We start from the raw sequence: 19,590 nt of genomic DNA, 5'->3' as shown, positions 1-19,590 counted from the left end.
TCTCCCCTGGTCTGCTGGGCTGCTCACCCTGTCCCGTCTCTCACAGTAGCTCTGGCTTCCTTTTCACAGCCACTTGGTTATTGGTCACTCCGTGTTGGTAGACAGACATTGACTGGCTTTAACCTGTTTGTGGCGGGCAAGGGTGGGGGGTAGCCAGGCACTGACAGTGTTTGCGAGCAGACACAGAAGAATTTATAGAGATCTACTTAATTTAGAAAAGCAATTTCTTTCCTCAGGAAAGGGTAATTGAAACTGACGTGGTATTTGCTTTGGACAATATTTTGGTTTCTTAAACAGTTATATTTTGGTTTTTTAAAGGTGAATTATACAGACATAAATTTCTTTTATGTTTTATTAGAGAAATTATAGATTTACAGAAAAATTATGCATAAAATAAAGAGTCCCCCTATACCAGCCTATTGTTAACACCTTTCATTAGTGTGGTACATCTGTTACAACTAAGAAATAAATTCCTGTTGATGACTGAGAGGGTTATTTTTATACAAGTTCCATTGTGGTGATATGTATTTATTTGGTATCTGGCCACTTTAGTGATCTCTCTGATTCTAATAATTTATAGTTGTTTATCTTGGCATTTATAGGGAGATGGTCATTTCATAGAAAAATGATGTTTTTCTCCTCCTTTAAATGCCTCTGGTTTTAATTTATGTTTTCTTAGTGCATTATTCAGTACAGACAGCAATGGTGGCCACAGGTGTCATTTCACCGCTGTATGTGCAGAATGTTACCAGTGCTGGTTTCCAGAAAAATGAAGAAAATAAAGTTAAGTGAGTTTTCTTAATAGTAAATTATCAATTCAAAAACTGTCTTTATTGAGACTTTACACTTCCAACTTTTAAAAAAACTAAAATGATGATCTGTTGGATGACAGGATTCCTTTCGTTGTAAATGCCCTTCCTTGGCAGTATAAAAAGTTGGCAACCTTATGCCCATTAAATTTTTTTTTTTTTTTTTTTTTTTTTTTGCATTTTACTGCTCTGTAAAATCCAGTCTAGAAACCACTGCATCAGTCACTGATTACTATGGCAGTGAAATGATGTAGGGTTTTCAGTTTGCCTCTTTGAGTGCTTACCTCAGTTTAACTCAACTCAAGCTGAGTGCTTTGGTCTCTCCCTTCCTTTCTTTGGCAGTCCTGTGAACCCCCTCATGGCAGTCCAGCCTGTCTATGGGGACCCTTCACATGCACCTCAAGTAGGTCCTGCCTTCTGTACACAGGGAGGAAGCCGGGGTGGGCCTGCCAGCCTGGAAGGTCAGCCTTAGAGAATCTTCTTGAAAAGACTCAAAAATTATGATGGGCCTAAGAAGGTTCAAAGCCAGTGAAATGAAGGTATCAAGCTCCTGCAAGGTGAGGGGGATCACATTGTCTCTCATGGGAACTCTCCTCTCCCTTAAGTGATGTTTCAAGTCTGAGCCACGTCTATAATTTTCTCTTCTGAAAAATAATTTCTCATTGGATTCTTCTCTTGTGAGGAGAATTAATAAGCCAGTCTTTTGGACCTTGATAGCGTTTTCTTTTTTTAAAAAAATTTTAAATATTTAAATGCATCATGCAGTCCATCTAAAGTATATGATCAATACAGTATCATCACATAGTTGTGTATTCGTAACCATGATCATTTTTAGAACATTTGCATCACTCTAGGTAAAGAAATAAAAAGAAAAAGGAAAAGCCCCATCCATCCCATCCCCCTTACCCCTCCCTCTCATTGATCACCAGTATTGCAATCCACCCAGGTTTTTTTACCCCTTATCCCACCCTATTATTTATTTATTTTTTTGGCCCTTATATTTTTACTCATCCGTCCACACTCGGATAAAAGGAGTGCCAGCCAAAAGGCATTCTCACACAGTCATGCTATGAAAGCTGTGTAGTCATAACGGTTGTCTTCAAGAATCAAGGCTATGGAAATACAGTTCGAAAATTTCAGATATTTCCTTCTAGCTATTCTAATACACTTAAAACTAAAAGGGGTATCTATATAATACGTAAGAATGACATCCAGAATGACCTCTTGACTCTGTTTGAAATCTCTCAGGCGCTGAAACTTTGTTTTGTTTCATTTCTCTCTTCCTCTTTTTGGTCGGGAAGACTTGCTCAACCCCATGATACCGGCTTGCTCAACCCCATGATACCCAAACCTGGCTCATCCCTAGTAGTCATGTCCCACATTGCCAGGGAGATTTACAACCCTGGGAGTCTTGTTCCATGAAGAGGGGAGGGCAGTGTGTTCACCTACTGAGCTGACTTAGAAAGAGAGAGAGAGAGGCCACATCTGAGCAACAAAAGAGGTCTCTGGGGGTGATGCTTAGGTCTAATTTTAAGCAGGCTTAGCTTCTCCTTTGCAGAAATAAGTTTCACAGGGGCAAGCCCTGAGTTTGAGGGCTTGGCCTATTAAATTGGTTGTTCCTAATGCTTGTGAGAATATCAGGAATTCCCCAGATGGGGAAGTTGAATATTTCCTCCTTTCTCCCCAGTCCCTCAAGGGGACTTTGCAAATACATTTTTATTCTTTGCCCAAATTTCTCTGGAATTTTTCAGGGCATCACAGTAACCTGTACAAACCAACAAGATCTGTCTTCCTGTTCAAGATTCCATGTGATTATGGTATTTGAATAAACTGACCATACAAGTTCAATTAGATGGTGTGCTACCAGAAATATAAATTTTGCACCAAATAAACATCTGTTCCTTTGGTCTCACACAGAAGTTGAAGTTTTAAAATATGGACCATATCATCCTTTACCCTGTATTCTAATTTATCTTAGTCCTATCCAGATCAGCTTCATTCATTTCTCTAGATGAAATCTCATCACTGTTTCAACTTTTTAAACAGTTATTGCGTGGAGTAATGTTGGCTTTTGTAGCTTCAGAGCTCTAACTCTGAGTTTCAGGCTCTAATTCTGAGTCTCAGAGACAGCATATTCTTAATCCTGCTGAGAAGCTTCGGTTTGCCAGCCAGCCCTGTAAGGAAAGGCCGAGGTTCTTTGGCCTTCCTGTTAGCCCCCTGGATCTCACTAGCCTGGGTGAATGCAGGCCTGGCTTTCCGTTCTTAAACCATCACTTTATTTACAAACACTTTCACAAAGGAGTTGATGTGTTGTCTCAATTTAAATGATAACAAATGATGATTATGACATTTAATTTTTATCACACCTTTCCCAGAAGGAATTGCTGTTTTGTTTCATGGGTTATAAGCGTTTAATGACTTGCATGCTTTTGATCTTGAGGTGGGGCAGTTGTTTGTAAGACCCACTGCCTGTGATGTCAGCATTCCCTAGAGGTGTTTGTCCAGAGCAAAAGCAAAAGGAGATAGTGGGAACTTTAGAAGTCAAACCCAGGCAGATGGAGAGAGGTGTGGCTGAGAAATAACCCTTGACTACAGCATTGTACAGAATATTCTGTATTTTTTCAGAGTATTCTGGTTAAGAATGTGTATATTACAGAAGAGGCTGAGACTGGAAATATGGAGTCCTGGGGAACAGGTGGTTCCAACCCTGAGAGGATATCTGGGAGCAGGGATTAGGTCCAGGATAAAATCCAAGGGATTGTTTTCTCAGCTTGGCCAACGCGGTACCGTGGCACCCTGGGAAATCCAGATAAATGGTAACCTCTGATTTTCAGGAACCTTTGCAAGACTTGTCTGTAAGTCCTGGGTCGTCCATTTTCACATGGATTGTGTTTGATCTGAACTAAGCTGGAAAACCCTGGAAAGGGCCTAGGTGCTCTAGGGATTGCCCCGCAATTGAATTAGAGGCAGAAAGAAGTGTATTATCAGTCTGTTGCTTTTCAGAGGTTGTTACATTACCTAGTCCCTGATGTAGTAGCATCGGGTTTGTAAATAATACAGGCATCTGGGGATTTTGTAATCTGCTTGAAAATGAGATAATTAGATCACAGTGTTTGAAAGCTTTTGGATTTGATTTAGTAGGGCTGGTGGAGAAAATCTTATTTGTCTTTTTTTTTGTGTGTGCCCATTAGCTTACTTTTTTCCCCTGTTAAGTAACTGTGAACATGATCTCAAATTAGTTGCTTTTTAGAGTATTTAAGTACATGGATGAAGAATTTTAAGATTTCTTAGGAGTCCATATTTCTATGACCTATTAAATATCCCTTGTAAATTGAACTAAGACCCAAATCAAGGGAATGCCTAATAGAGGCAGATTTGTATTATTTTTACTATTTAGGAATGTGATGGTGGAAGAATAATAAAAATAGAGTTGTGAAAAACCCCTATCATTTTTAGGAGTATGATGCGAACCTCTGATGCATTCGTTGATCATTGATTTGATGAACATCCATTAAATTCCTGCTCTGTGCCTGGTGCTGTGCAAGGCAATCCCTGCCCTCAGGGAGCGCGCAGTGGAAAGAAAGAAAAATCAAACGATGCACGTGACTGTCTCTTTGCCCTGTGATCAGAGTCTGTAGGTCCCATAGGGAGAGTGTGGATGCCCACTGGAACCATGGGCCCTCGGCAGTGGTGTGCCAAGGGGCAGGACGGGTAGGAGGGGTTCGTCACTGCTCTTGTCCAGAGTTGCCAGGGCATGGTGATAATTAAAAGCTGATTGACGTTAGTGGGTTTTATTATTGTATTTAAATTCACCACAGATGATGATGCACTTACTTCCCCACCTATTAGGAAAGTTGGAGGTGCCATCAGGGCAGTTGTCAGACAGTCACAGAACAGTGGGCACTTTATGTCTAATAGTCTGTTTAATTCTTCAATGCAACACTGTCAGGGATTATGATCCCTTTTTGTAGGTGAGGAAATTGAGGCTTGGAGGTTAACTTGCCAGTGTCACACAACTGGTAAGTGGTGGAGCTGGGGTTTGAACTGGGCCGGTCTGACCACGACGGCCACCTGCCGTGATGTCACTGCCTCCCTTGTAGAACTGCACGCGTTTCTTGATGTTTTGTGTCAACCCTTGAAACTCCAGTGAACCACCAAATGTACTACTGACTCTGTGGCATGAGGTGCTCCCTTCCAGATGTGCACGCTTGCATACGTACATGCACTTCCATGTGCGATAGGGAAACATGGTTTTGGTCATCCTTGGGTCATTTTGGTAACTCACCCAGGTGGGCTCTGTCCTGGGCATGGGAATGCCACAAACCCACCATGGGTCTGCCACTGGTCACCGGCCTGCATTTGAACGTTTATTACCAGTTGGGGAGAAGTATGTGAGTGCGTACATGTGCTTACACCAAGACAGTGGCCCCAGACGATCTCACCTTGCCCTCTAGGCAGTATATCATGTTCAGTGCTCATAAGATACCCTTCACACTGCTGATTTATGCTAAAAGTATCCTAATGTTTCTGACAGCTCATGTGTGACATGAATATAATCCATATTTCTTAGGGCAGCTAATCTGAGTGGCTTATTTCCCAATACTGCTGATAGGGCTATATCTCTTGGTGTCGCAGCCATTGAAAATCTGATGGTAACATATTGTTTGTGGGTCACTAGTTTTGTCTAAAACAGTAGGTTGGAACAGAGTAGCAAAGGTTAATTAAGTTTGTCCATCAAGGTGGGAACAGATATGGATGCCTCTGATATTTTCTGTCCTAAAATCAAAGTTCCTGAATAAGTGGTTTGGTCATCTTTTCTCATTTTCAGGCTATCAAAAAAGAAAAAGTTTTCTTGTTCATCTTGGAAGCGATTAAAACAAGAAGAGTTGTTAATAGCCAAAGGCAGCGAGTGGGTCTTTATAGCAAATGTCTGAATTTAAAATTAGGAAGATGGCTTGGTTCAATAGAGAGAAAGATTAGGAGCTTCTGAAGCAGACTTACTTTGAATCTTGCCCTGTCTGTCTAATCACTTCTTGAGCAAAACCAAGTTTTCTATTCACTCTCAGTAGCTTCTCCCTGTGTTAATGATTATTACATTTAAATAACTCCAGATAACACACCAAGTGCCTGTAATATGCGCTCAGTAAATGACCCTTTTTTTCGTCTGAAATTCTGTCGGCCCTGTAGTCACCACCAGTGCTTTCTCAGAGGAATTACATTAAGAATGTCAGCTCTCCTCCTCATTTTAACCCCCTCTCCCTCTGCTTTCCAAGACTTGATATGGAGAGAGAGTGGGGAGTTGGGAGAGTGTCTTGATGGTTATTAACCAAATTTTAAAAATACAAAGTGCTTTTCAGCTTTTAATCCATTTCTTCCTCCACCTGTTTTGTTGAAGCTGTTCCCTGTTGGCTTTTATGTTGGCTTTTATTTATTTGGATTTCTGTCTGTCTGTGTATGAATTAATTTGGGAAGCCAGAATCTGTTTTTCAGATTTGTGGCTCAGGCTGATGTAAGGTTCTGATCCAGGAACTAGGAAGTCCTGCGTAGACTTGTGATTTGGAAAGTAGAGGGAAGCACTGAGCTAGTCCTAGCCAAACTCTCCAAGCTGAACTCTTCCTCTTTCTGTGTACCCCCTGAGAGGTACCAGGACCCTTCCAGGTTCCAGGAAAAGGAATTTTTTTTAATTTGTCTTATTCTTACTGAATATCTGTCTTTAAAGGAACTTGCTTATCTTTACCTAATTTATACATCAGTGTCTTTCAAACATTTTAGATCAAAATCCACAGTAAGAAATATTTTATATCGTGATCCAGTATTTATTCTTGCATGTATACACACAAAATGAAAAGTTTTTTAAAACAGCCCTTACTCATACTTACATGCAAGGAATTCTTATATTTTCTTTTCTATTCCGTCCTATTCCATTCCATTTCTTATACCATTCTTTTAAAAAATAAATGCTGATTACACCCCATTGAATTATTTTAGGACCCATGAAGGGATCTCAGTTCTACTCTGCCTAGAAGAGTAAATTTTGTTCTATTAATACCACTGATCTAGATGCAAAACAATCATTTGAGCAACTCAAGTCCAAATAAATTTAATATGTGTTTTTAAAAAGTAATCATATTAATTTGTCATCTTAATTGCTTTTTAAATCAAGACAAGTAAAATGGACTACCAGTAGATATAAGTATAGTCCTGATATCATATGTTCTTCCCTGTCCCTTAAAATGTATCCAGGATCGGTAGGCATTTCCACTCCATTTCCTCTCTAGGGTTTCTGGGAATGGGGGACAGAAATTTTATGTGTCCATTGTCAGTTTGGGTTCCACATTTCCAAACAATTTGCTTATTTTACAATTGTTCATCTTTTGGCTGTTTTTCTTTTAAAAAAATATGCTCTGCCATCCAAACCTGGAATTTAAATCCTTCATTTCTTTTTGAAAAGCCCCACTCACGCAAGTTCAGTGTTTGTCTGCATGCATCACAGACTTTCTAAAGCTTTGGGAAACATGGGGTTTACAACTTAAACTATATTAGAAATGCCACTTAAAAATTATTTAACCTCCTTGCCATATTACACAAGCATCTGCTTTTCTCCTCCCTTCTCCCTCATTTTATTCCTCCCACCTCCTCCCAGGCAAGGCACAGCACCCCTTCCTCAGCATCTGGGTGCTGAGCCGCAGACTGCACCTCCCCCGGCCCACTGAAGGATTCTCTCCCGGCTCTGCAGGGCCCCTTCCAAGGGCCCAACTACCCATCTCCCTTTCTGGATCCCCCTTGAGGAAGAGAGTGGGGGCCGTTGGATAATATGACCACCTAAGAGAAAGCAATGTGAGCGAAATGTGGGCAGTTAAAGCTAGGAGAGAGGAAATGAAGTTCCAGTAGACCAGAGGTCAAGGGGAAGGAAGTAAGGAGGGACAGGTTTCAGCTCCAGGTAATCCTCCATGTGACATGCTTTGACATCTGGCCTGCTGACACTTCGGTAATTTCTCATTCATAAGCATACTCTTCGAGATGTATGCGTAATAGTCTGTATTAAGAATACTTGTTTTAATCTATGAAGTGTGGAATCCCAGAGCATGAATGAGTTGTGTTTTAGGAGGTAAATGTCTACCAGTCTAGCACAGGTAAGGCCTGTGAACTTGTACAGCTCACAGAACGTGATTAGGTGAGCGTGGGATCAGGCATCCCATTCAGAAATTTTGAAAAGAAGTTCCTGTTAAAATAAAAGAAGTCCTTTAGAAGGGCAAAAAAGTCTGCCTAACCTTCACTCTTAGCGTGAGTAGGAGACCTACAGTTCCAGAGTATGAGCAGTCTTAACTTATTTTATCAAAGGTTTTTCTTTTTGGTTAAGCCAAAGCTTCATCCTAAGTGTGGCTTTTGCTATTTAAAAGACGTTAAACCACACGTCAGTGCCCAGGGACTCTTGCCATGAGATATTACAGTTAGTGCTGTGAGATTTATCCTATAGAGTAACTCCTCTCATGAAGGTGGCTCACTTTCTTACATCAACACTTAATATACTCCTGGACAATTATTTGGTCTTTACAAAATCTCTTTAAGCCATTACCTAGATGGAGTGCTTGGTTTGACGAAAGACCAGACGTTCTTCCTGTCTGAAGAGTTAATAGACACCTGATGAAGAGTATTTAGGATTTTTTTTTTAAATAAGTGAGGTCAAACATTTTTATGTTTTGTTGGGGTTATACTGTTACTATAAAATACCTATAAAAAGGAATCCTATGGTTCAGGTTGATTATGATGTATATTCTAAATGCTCTAATAAAACAAAATGCAGAGGGTGGTGTGACAGTGGCTCAGTGCAGAATTCTTGCCTGCCGTGCCAGAGACCTGGGTTCGATTCCCGGTGCCTGCCCATGCAAAAAAAATGCAGTATTTCCTCTGGTATTAATACTAACAGCACATATGTTCTCCACCAAGCGCAGCTCCCATCCAAGGACCATACTCTGGGCCAGAGACTTTGGGTGGGTAATAGGGTTATAAAACATGCCGCTTGCTTGCCAGATACCAAATGCTAATAATAATAGTAGTCGTAATTCACTGGAATCTTGAGTTAGCTTTTGCTTGGTTTAAAGAAATACAAAATAAACATAAAATCTTGAGAAGAAACAAGGCAGCATTGCATAAAGGAAAAAAATGGCATCTCTTTAGCAGAATTGAGCGGTTCTTCTAATTTGTGTAGAACTTCTGTCCTTCAGTAGAACTTTGTTGATTTCTTTTAGTTCAGGGTGATGGGTGGATGCACAAGGGGGCCATTAGATTAGTATAGAGTCCCTGAACCTCAGCATGGGTGAGATTTGGGGCCAGATGAGTCTTTGTTGTGGGAGGCTGTCGTACACTGTAGGATGTGTGGCGGCATCCTTGGCTTCCACCCACTAGATGTCCTCCCCTCCTAGTAATTGTGACAACAAAAGTGTCTCCAGACATTGCCAAATGTCCCTTGGGGGAGAAGATTGTTCCTATCTGCTCTCTCCCACCCCAAAACTACATGTTTAAAATAAAGCAGTAAGTTTCATTTACCCATTTTTGTCTAAGCCCTATTCACATCCCTTTCAGGAGCTAGAAGTGATTTAGAGTTTTAAATTGCATTTGTGATGCCTTTTTCTGGGCTTTCTGGTTGGGTCACTGTTTAATTTAAACTTTGTGTTTCTGAGGTTTACAAATTACTCTGGAAATGCATAAGACCATTCTTTCATATTGGAAGTTGTCTCTTGAATAATGATTATTCTTTGATTTGGCTATAGTGTATCCAATAGATGGCTTCAGTAATTTCAAATTTTAATAACCCAAATGAATATCCTTGGAGTCTGACCTTTTGTATATTTTTCTTTCTCTCCTTTTTTTTTTCCCCTTGAAGTTTTACAGCTTACAGATCATGGGGATTCATTGGGATAATCAAATGTTTGACTACAAATAACATTAATTGCTGTTTCCAAAAAGTCCTTGTTATTTGATGAAAGGAAATTAAGGGGGAAATAAGCATATGCATGAATATGAAATTATGTTTATTTTTCAGTAAACATTCATTTTTAAAAAGTAGTTTGTCTGAATTTCTTTTCAAATAATATACGCATTGGGATTTGGGAGCACTTAACCTGTTTTTCAGACTTAACCTTTTTTGCATTTCTTAGTTAATGCTAGGGATTGGGATCTTGTATGTTTTAGGTATGTGAAAAATGTTAGTAAGCTAGAGCACCTGGTTCTCAATTTTGGCATCACATTAAAATTACCTGGAGAGTTTTGTAAAATCCCAGGACCACGGCCACATCCCAGACCAGTTCAATCAGAATTTCTGGGCGTGTTCCCAGGCATCAGTGTAGGTTCCCTCTCCCCTTTATTCTAGTGGAAGTTAAGGTTGACAACCAGTGCCTATTTTTATAAATAAAGTTTTTTCGGAACACAGCTATGCCCATTCATTTCCCTATTGTCTAGAGACTATATGACCCACAAAACCTAAAATACTTAATATTTGACCCTTTACAGAAAGAGTTTGCGAATCTCTGTTGTAGTAGGAATCATGAATATTTTCAAAGAGGCTTTGCTTAAACTTCATAGTAAAAAGAAGAAAATCCAACATTTTGTAGAACCTCCAGGTTCAAATCTAGTCAATTTTCTTATACGTGGAGACATTTGTAAAGCATTTTCCTTGAAGAATTGACTCTCAAATGGACTAACTGAACATCCAGAGCAGAGAGAGACCTTCCTTTTTGTATTACTGTGTTTTGTACTTAAAAGTCGACACCTGACTCCTAATGACACTGTTCGTTACTCAGACTGTGAAACTGACTTGGGGGAAGTCTATAGAGGCAGAAATGGTTCTTCAGATCACAGCATGTTGATTACCCATTGCATCTTTCTTGATGCCAACAAATCTGTGAGAAATCTTTTAGCTTTGGGGATCCTGTGTATAAAAGTAAAAGTAATGACAAATTTAAAATCACTCTTTGCATAACTTTCACCCTCCACCATTTCAAGTGGAAACCTGAAGCTTGTAAAGGATTGGCAAAAGAGTTTTAGAAGGTTATGGGCCCCTGGATGAGCTGAGCATGAGAAAAAGCATCATTTGTTCTAGCCCTTGTTGTCAAGGCCAAGTTTGAGGACCAATAGAATCAGCATCTCCTGTGACTTGTCAGAAAGGCTGACTCTTGGGCCCCACCCAGAACTTCTCAGTCAGCACCTGTATTTTAATAGGTCCCCAGGCTGTGTGCACGCACGTGACGAGGCCTCCTGAAGGTGGTGTGGGCTCACCTGTGAAGGTGCCAGGCAGATTTTCCCCTTTGACTATGTATTTCCAAGTAGTGTTTGCTCTACCTATGGTATTTAGTAAAGGAGTATATGATGGTAGAAAATGAAAATTGAGTGTTTGTGTTAGAAGAGATACCAATATATATATATATATATATATATTTCAGTAAAACAGATGAGAAACCATAAAGGAAACCTGACCAGATAAAAATCAATTTGAAAAAAAAAATCAAGTGTAATAGAATCTTTGTGCTTCCCCAAGAAAAATCAATCAACCTTTCAGAACACAGAAAAAAAAAAAAAAAGAATTCCTTGAGTTTCTCAAGTTATCACAGAGAAATTAAGAATTTTGGACTTTCCCCCAAGTGATGTTATAATATTCAAAATACACTTACACCTGTATTATATGGGTAATTGTCCAGCATTTAGAAATAGAAAATTTTGAGGAAGCCCAGTAGCTGATTGTACTCTGCCAGACTCTTTATTGAACAGTTTTCTGAAGATTTTATTTATTTATTTATTTATTTTTTTTTTTTTTTAAGAGAGAGGGAGGGAAGGAAGGAAAGACAGAGAAGGAAGGAAGGGAGGAAGAAAGGGAAACATTTTTAAACATTTTCTTGTTTTATTATATTTTGTTTGTTTTGTTTTGTTTTTTTTTTACATGGGCTGGGGCGGGGAATCGAACCGGGGTCCTCCGGCACGGCAGGCAAGCACTCTTGCCCGCTGAGCCACCGCGGCCCGCCCCTGAAGATTTTATTTTAAATGTGGTTTAGAAATTATGTATTACTTCTTGAGCGCAATTCTAAGCCTGTAGATCAGTTTTCCTGAGCTTTGGATGAGATGCTGGGAAGGTGCTGCTGCTGGCCAGAGGTCAGGAAGGTGCTGGGCAAGGCGCCTTACATAAAAGCTGCCCTACAGTCCCTTACGCAGAGCCTGGTTGCCACAGAGAACCCTGGCTGCTGAGCCCATGTGTCAGCTGCCCCTGTAGCTGGAGGGACAGCCTGTGCCTCCTTTCTAACCTCCCTTCTGCCTTCCACCTCTGAATCCATGCATCCTGTTAGTAGAATTCACATTACCTCCTGAGCCCTGGTGGCAAGGAAGTCTGAGAAACAGGAATCCCATCCCGGGCTTCCCTCCCTTGCCTAGGCTGGGTGGGAATGGACACTGAGTGACAGCATCCACGGGGCAACACGCCGATGCCAGCAGCTTCCACTTACACCTGGTTTGCAGGTTGTTGTTTTACAGCCCTTTTTCATCTTCCTCTAACATTAGTGCTGTAAGATTGCCAAGGTAAGGGCTCTCGGACTGTGAGGGTGATGGTAGTAGCAGCAAAGTACTCGGATTCGCCTGGCAGTGTGGGAATTTAACCACCACCACATTGAGCAAAAGAGCAAAGACCAAGACCACCAAAAAGCATGCTCAGCGTGCAACATCCAGTGTGTTTGCCATGTTTGACCAGGCACAGGTTCTGGAGTTCAAGGAGGCCCTCAACATCATGATCAGAACAGAGATGATTTCATCAAGGAGGAAGATTTGCATGATATGCTTGCCTCCCTGGGGGGAAATCCAACTGATGAATATCTGGGTGCTATGATGAATGAAGCTCTAGGTTCCATAAATTTTACCAAGATTCTCACAGTGTCTAGTGAAAAGTTACCTGGCACAGACCCAGAAGATGTCATCAGAAATGCTTTTGTTGCTTGTTTTGATGAAGAAGCAATTGGCACCATCCAGGAGGATTACCTGAGAGAGCTGCTGACAACCACGGGGCATCAGTTTACAGATGAGAAAGTGGACGAGCAGTACAGAGAAGCACCTATAACAAAAAGGGGACCTTCAGCTACCTTGAGTTATCATGCATGTCCTTAAACACGGAGCAAAGGACAAGGATGACTGAAAGAAGTGCTAATTCTGGCCGAATGTTCTTTGTTGCCTTTGAGTATTTTTGAGACTTTCTCTAAGAGCCTGTTAGCCTGTTGCATGCCCTCAGCTTTACTGCTTTTCCCTTTCTTGTATTTATTCTCAGCCATCTGGGGGCACATGTATCTCAATAATCATCTGGGAAATAGGATTTTTTTTTAAGTGGAAGTAAAATGGAATTGGGGAAAGATCTTTGCTTTATGAAAGCTTAAGAAAAGCATTCTCAGATTTTTGTATTTACTGGATTTTTACATTTTTTGGGTAATGAAAACTTAAAAATGAACAGTGTGACCTCCCTACCCCCCCCCCCCAAAAAAAAAGATTACCAAGGTAAGCCACTAGTTTTACACACAAAGAGAAGTGAAGAAGCTAACTTGCCCAGGGTCAGACAGACTAGTAGATGTTGCCATGTAGTGTGTTGAGCAGTGCTCTCCCCTTTTCAACTCTCTTCCCTTTGGTACTTGTTATTCAAGCACTGTATACTGGATGGGATTTAAGGGGTGTTTTTGAAGGGATCCCAAGGTAGAAAAGCTCCTTCAGAATGCACTGTTCAAGGGTTTCTGGGGCCAGTGCCCCGGAGGGGTGTGTTCGTGGTTGAGGACACTTCCAACTTTAATAGGATAGTCTCTTAATGTAAAGAATTAGGCAATTTTGTAATAACTGAAATGCAATTTTGCGCCTTAACGTATTTATTCTTTTTTCTTAAAGCAGATGAAAAACTCGGAGAACCGCCATGCAGTGAGTTCCCAGTACAGGATGCATTCTTACTATCCTCCTCCTCCTCCTCCTCCTTCTTACCTGGGCCAGAGCGTTCCCCAGATCTTCACCTTTGAGGATGGCCCCTCTTACCCGGAAGCAAAAGCCAATAATGGTAGGTATTCGGCGGCATAGACTAGATTTGGAAGAGGGTGAGGTGAGTGCTTTACATTGGTTACCAGCCTCTGCTTGGCCATCAGTTGGAGCCGGAAAGTTTATTGCTGTGTGAAACTTCACGTATGTCTCCTTTCAAGTATTTGGTTATGAAAAGGTTTTGCTTTGCTTGCGTCTTGATGCCATATTTTCCCCTTCTGTATAGCCTTTTAGCTGGCATGAGAATGAGATGATGAGAGGCTCCCAGCAGATGCTAAAAGTGTATTTTCTAGAGGATGAAATACAGGGGCATTTAAAATGTGGATCACGTCCTGATTTTTTTGTGACATGGATTTCTATATATTGAATACTCATTTCGCAAAGATTTTCATTTTAAAATGAAAGGTGTATTCAACTTTTGGGGTGGGGGGAATAACAAAGTAAAACATTTTTAATACAATATATCTCAGAGTTTATGCAGTAGCAAAGCAAATAAAACTCTGAAACAATGACTTTAAAATAAAAAATGGCTGTTTAATGAACCAAAGTGCCTTGAAATATCTAATTCCTCACTTTAATTTCACCCTTCTCCCCACATTTACACTCTGTGGAGGATAGGTAGGTCTTTCATGACTTCTGTGTTTCTAGATCCTGCTTTTAAGTACTTTATATTTCAGCATCATCTTTTGACCTAGGAAAGTTAGATGCAACAAAATCGAGGCCATAAGTAGCAGTCAAGACAATAGTGAGTGACTTGGGAAAGAAACTGATCGCTAAAACTTACCCTGTAATAAAAGGCTTTCTGCAGAGAACTTATTTCTTTGTACAGCACATGTTTAGAGAATGAAAAATCAGAGCCCTGCTTTGATTTCCAAATTCAGGACAACAAAATCTTAAAAAACTGGGTAAGTATACTTTATCATACTAAAATAAAATAAAGGACTTCTATTAACACGGAATATGTAAGTCAAGGAACTGGCCCATTTGAACTGTATAGAGACTGAAATACACAGTGTTGCACTTTCACTTTCATTAATAATCATTTCCTTCAGAGACTGGACGAGATCAACTCTGTATTACGAATATTTATACCACATGTGCACAAATGGTTCCTCTCTCATACTGCCTTTGATTCTCGATATGTATCTGGATTGTAAGCTCCTGTTGGACAGAGAACGCGTTATTGTCTATACATTTTTACTTACCACGATTCCTTTTGTTAATTTTTGTTGGATGAACAAATGAATTGGGTATTATTTTTAAGTGAGCTTGCCCTGTAAGGCCCCGCGAGACTGAAAGGTTAGGACCCTAACTTGTTGTTTGTGTAGTGGAGCCAGGGCACAATTTGGGGATGAAGCAGTTAAAGAGGCGTTTGTTCAGGCAGAGAATTAGGAACGAAACCCACTTTGAGGAAGAAATTGCCTGTGTTTCTTGCTCCCAGAATAATGGAATATTTTTAGAAGCACTGGCACTCTTGAGACAAAGGTATAAATTCAGAGCAGAGCAGTAAGGCAAAAAGATAAGAGGAAATTTATTAGAGCAGAGAGGAACGAATTTGGAGAGGAGCGGTAGACATTTGAATTTATGACGGTAGGAAAGAGGTTACAGTTCAAGAAAGATGAGACTAGCTGTACCAGCATTCATAGGCAACTACTGTATGAAATACTTCAACTAGAATTTCTTAAAACTTTTCCAACAATTTGTGTTTGAAAATATGGTTTATGAGAAAGCCTCGGGCTTAATCCTATGGCACCTCTCTAATTCACTAATAGTTAATCTGTAGGGCTAAGCTTCAGAAATGAGGGAGTTCGGAAGAACTACAGTGAAATAAATTTCAGTGATAACTACTTTGAAATTCTCATGGAGAGGAGCATATAAATTTATGGAAAATGAACATCCCGGTGAATTTTTAATGAATTGTGGCTTGACCGCTTCCAAATGCATGGTATCTTGGGCTTCTTCATTGCATGACGGTTTTACAGAGCAGGTGAGAGAAGGGAAAGAGAAAATTGCATTTGGGGGTCAATTTGAACACCCCAGGAGTCATCTCTTGGGGCACTGGGCCCTAAATTTCATTACCAGCGTTGACACAAGGGAGGAGTCAGAATTTAGTAAGTGGGACTGAGGTTGGTGGCAGGATATGGTGGGTGTGATAAGGACAGCTGTATGCTCATTTGTGAGAAGTGTCAAGGGCAGGCAGGTGTTCCATTTAGCGGTTCTGTCCAGTTTGAGTTGAGGCCCTTTGGTTGGCTCCTTGAATAAATCAATCGTGTTTTGTAAATAGCATTCCAGTTTTTCTAAGTGGGGACGTCTAAATAATTTAAAAAAAAAATTCTTCAGTAGGTTTAATGTTTTCTTTAAAATTTTAAGTATAAATTTGCCCATTAAATCCATTTATTTTCTTCAGTTTCTTTGAAGAAAACTTTAAGCTTAACCTCTCAATACAATCTGAAAAAATGAGTCTAGGTTCTGTGATTTCATTGACAGGGATTGATCGCAACCTGCAAATAGCATGTTGGGGATGGGGGGAGGAATTTCAGGGAAATTTTTCTATATGCTGTGATGCTACTATTTAATGTTTTTCTTGGTAAGAAAGGGTGGGAATTACTCCCTTTCCTTTCTGTACCCTGAACAGGGTAGGAGGTAGGGAGGTGACTTGGCAGGATAGGCTCATGCAAACCATTGCAGAGACCTTGGCTTTCATTGCAGGTGAGATGGGAAGCCACTGAAAGGTTTCAGGCAAAGGGTGACATCTGCCTTAGGGTGTTTAAAGATCATTCCGGCTCCAGTGTTAAGAATAACCTGTAGGTATGCAAGGGCAGAAGCAGTGCAGCCAGTTAGGAAGTTATTATGATAATTCTGGCAGAAGAAGAAGAGTGGCTTAATCAGAGAGGGAGCATGATGGTAATTGAAAGTGGTCGAATTCTAGAGGTTGAAGATAGAGCCTACAAGGTTTGCTGAAGTATTTGGGGTGCAATAGAGAGAAGACAGCGGGATAACTCCATAATTTTTTACCTGACCATGTAGAAGACTGGAGTTTCATATATTAAGAAGACAACCATGGGGAAAACGGAATTGTGGGAATGAAAAGTTTAAATTTGCACTTGTTAAATTTGAGATATTCATGAGTCATCCCAGAGAAGTTGTCAAGTAGGAGCTGGACGTAGTAGTCTGGAATTCAGGGGAGATATCCTTTCTAGAAAGAAATGTTTGGGAGTTTTCAGTGCATGAATGTTATGTGAAGTCAAAACGGGTGAGTAACGTAGAGGAGTGAATGATATAGAAGAATAAAGATTTGGGGACTGAGCCCTGGGCCTTCCAGTGTTCAGAGGCCTGCCACCTGAGGAGAGACCCACAAAGGGTAAATAAGAAATAAGGAGCAGCAGCCTGTGAGTTAGGAGCAAAACTGAGGGTGAATGGGATCTTGGAAGCGAAATAAAGAAAATATTTCAAGAATGAGGCAGGGATGAACGGAGCCAAAGGATGCTGATAGGTTGACTGTAATGAGGGGTGGAATTGACCTTCCAATGGCAAAATATAGAAACGATTGATGACCTTGATGATTGGCCATTTTGGTGGAGAGGTGGGAACAAAAGCCTGATTCAGGAGTGTCTGGGAGAGACGAGAGACAACTTTTTCAAGGACTTTGCTGTAAAGATGAGCAGAGAAACGGGGGCAGTAAATGGAAGAAGAAGTGAGTTCCAGGAAGGACATTTCCTCTCCTTTTCAAGCACGGAGATGTTATGATAGGTTTGTGTGCTGATGGGTATCATCTAATAGAGGGATAAATTCTGACGCAGGGTTGGTGGGGTGGCGCTGTGCAATAGCTCTAGCCGTGTCCCTGGATAAGCAGGATGGGACAGGGTCTAACGCAGTGGTGCTCAGAGTGGGGTTTGCAGGCTGGTGTGCATCTGTGGACTCTTAATGGGCTAAGAGGAGATAAGCAAAAAAAATTGAAAATAAACGGCAACTTTTATAGTGATTTGACAGAGTAATTTTATGTCTGTCGAAAATTGGGGCTTGTATTTTGTATTTCTTTCAGTTTTCTAGTAGTTCATTTTTTATTGATGTAAAAGTCACATAACATGAAATTAACCATTTCAGAGATGCATTTAGTACATTGACACTTTGCACAACCATTACGTCTGTCTAGTTTTAAGACATTTTCATTATTACAAGAGGAAACCGTGTGTGCATTAAGCGGTCACTCCTCATTCCTCTTACCCCCACCCCTGGGAAATCACTAATCTGCTTTCTCTCTGTGGATTCGCCTATTTGAGGTGTGTTTCATGTGTGTGAAATCATACAGTATGTGACTTTTTGCATCCGACTTCTGTCACTTATCATAATGTTTTCAGCCCACCACGGTGTAGCAGGAATCAATACTTCATTTGTTTTATGTCTGAACAGTATTCCATTGTATGGATATACCGCATTTTGTTTATCCATTCATCTGTTGATGGATACTTGGGTTGTTTCCACCTGTTGGCTGTTGTGAATAATGCTGGTCTGAATATTGGCCTACATGTATCTAAATCCCTGTTTTCAGCTCTTTTCGGTGTATACCTAGAAGTGCGGATTGCTGGATAAGATAATTAACTCTGAGTTTAACTTTCTGAGGAGTCGCCGAGCTATTTTCCACAGTGGCTGCATCATTTTACATTCCCACTGGCAGTTTTGTACAAGGATTCCAGTTTGTCCACATCTTCCTCAACACTTGTTTCCCTTTTTAAAATTATGGCTCTAGTAATTCATTTGTGTTGTATTTTATTAAAGTATCAGACTGTGATGGACTGTAAAATGAAAAAAAAAAAAAACAAATTTTTCTCTCCCCGCAGTTTGAGAAACACTGCGTGCGAGTGAAGGGCTACCCTTTTGTAGGTACGTGGTCTGTTCACAGAAACAGACACAGGTGCCTACAGGTGTGGATAAAGTAGGGGTGGGAGCATCTTGGAAATAATACTTCCCCAGCTGGGGATAAAGAGGTAGATATCCACAACAATACTTCTGTTTTAATAGATACACACATGTGTACGGGTGGGTATCTTTTTATATCTGTAGTTTACCCAAAGTCCAGATGGCCAAGGCCAGTGGCCCGGCCTCTCGTGTTGAAGACTCCATGCTCCCATGAGGTCCAGGCAGCTTGCAGAGGCCCACAGTGTTCCCAAACATAACTATTTGGATCTTTGCGGTAGGAGCAATTTTGTAGCCCAGTGGATCTGAAAGTGTCCGATTCCATAGTTAGCATAATACCCCCTCCCTGTGTTGTCAAGACTAATGCAAAATGGTTAATCTTAGTGCTGCATGTCAGAGTTAGACTCTTGGCAAAAGATTATCCCGCTGAACCTTCCAGTTTTGCGGGTGGGACCACTAACGTCCTGCTGCTTGTTAGAAGCGCATCTCCTCACTCATGATTCAGGGCACCAGAGCCCTGAAAGTGATGTGACGTTCTGCAATGAGTGGCCAGGTGGGCTGGGAGAAACATTCTGTGTTTAGAATTCAGATGCTTGTCCTAGCCCAGCTGTGGGCCTAGGGAGTGTCAGACACCTCTTATTTCCTAGGGGTGCCATAACAAATGACTGTAAAACTTATTCTCTCACAGGCCTGGGGGCCAGATGTCCAAAATGAAGACTTTGGCTGGGCAGCTCTTTCTCCAAAAGCTCTAGGGAAGGACTTCCTTGCCTCTTCCAGCTCCTGATGACGCCAGGTGTTCCTTGGCTCATGGCTGCATCACATCAGT

At 40.8% G+C, this 19,590-nt stretch overlaps 1 protein-coding gene and 1 pseudogene across 1 annotated transcript in view; both read left to right on the top strand.

The window, feature by feature from the left end:
• The window catches only part of DMRT1 (doublesex and mab-3 related transcription factor 1), a 116,218-nt gene that overhangs the window by 61,246 nt on the left and 35,382 nt on the right, over positions 1-19,590 (top strand). The window contains exon 4 of the mRNA XM_077148322.1: positions 13,713-13,872. Coding sequence (XP_077004437.1) covers positions 13,713-13,872 — 160 coding nt within the window. The remainder of the gene's footprint in view (positions 1-13,712; positions 13,873-19,590) is intronic.
• LOC143675106 (myosin regulatory light chain RLC-A pseudogene) lies at positions 5,139-13,169 on the top strand (annotated as a pseudogene).

Source organism: Tamandua tetradactyla, chromosome 2, assembly GCF_023851605.1.
Source record: "Tamandua tetradactyla isolate mTamTet1 chromosome 2, mTamTet1.pri, whole genome shotgun sequence".
NCBI classification, from domain to species: Eukaryota; Metazoa; Chordata; class Mammalia; order Pilosa; family Myrmecophagidae; genus Tamandua; species Tamandua tetradactyla.
Note: the sequence above shows the minus strand (reverse complement) of the source record. Positions and strands in the feature narration are given on the sequence as shown.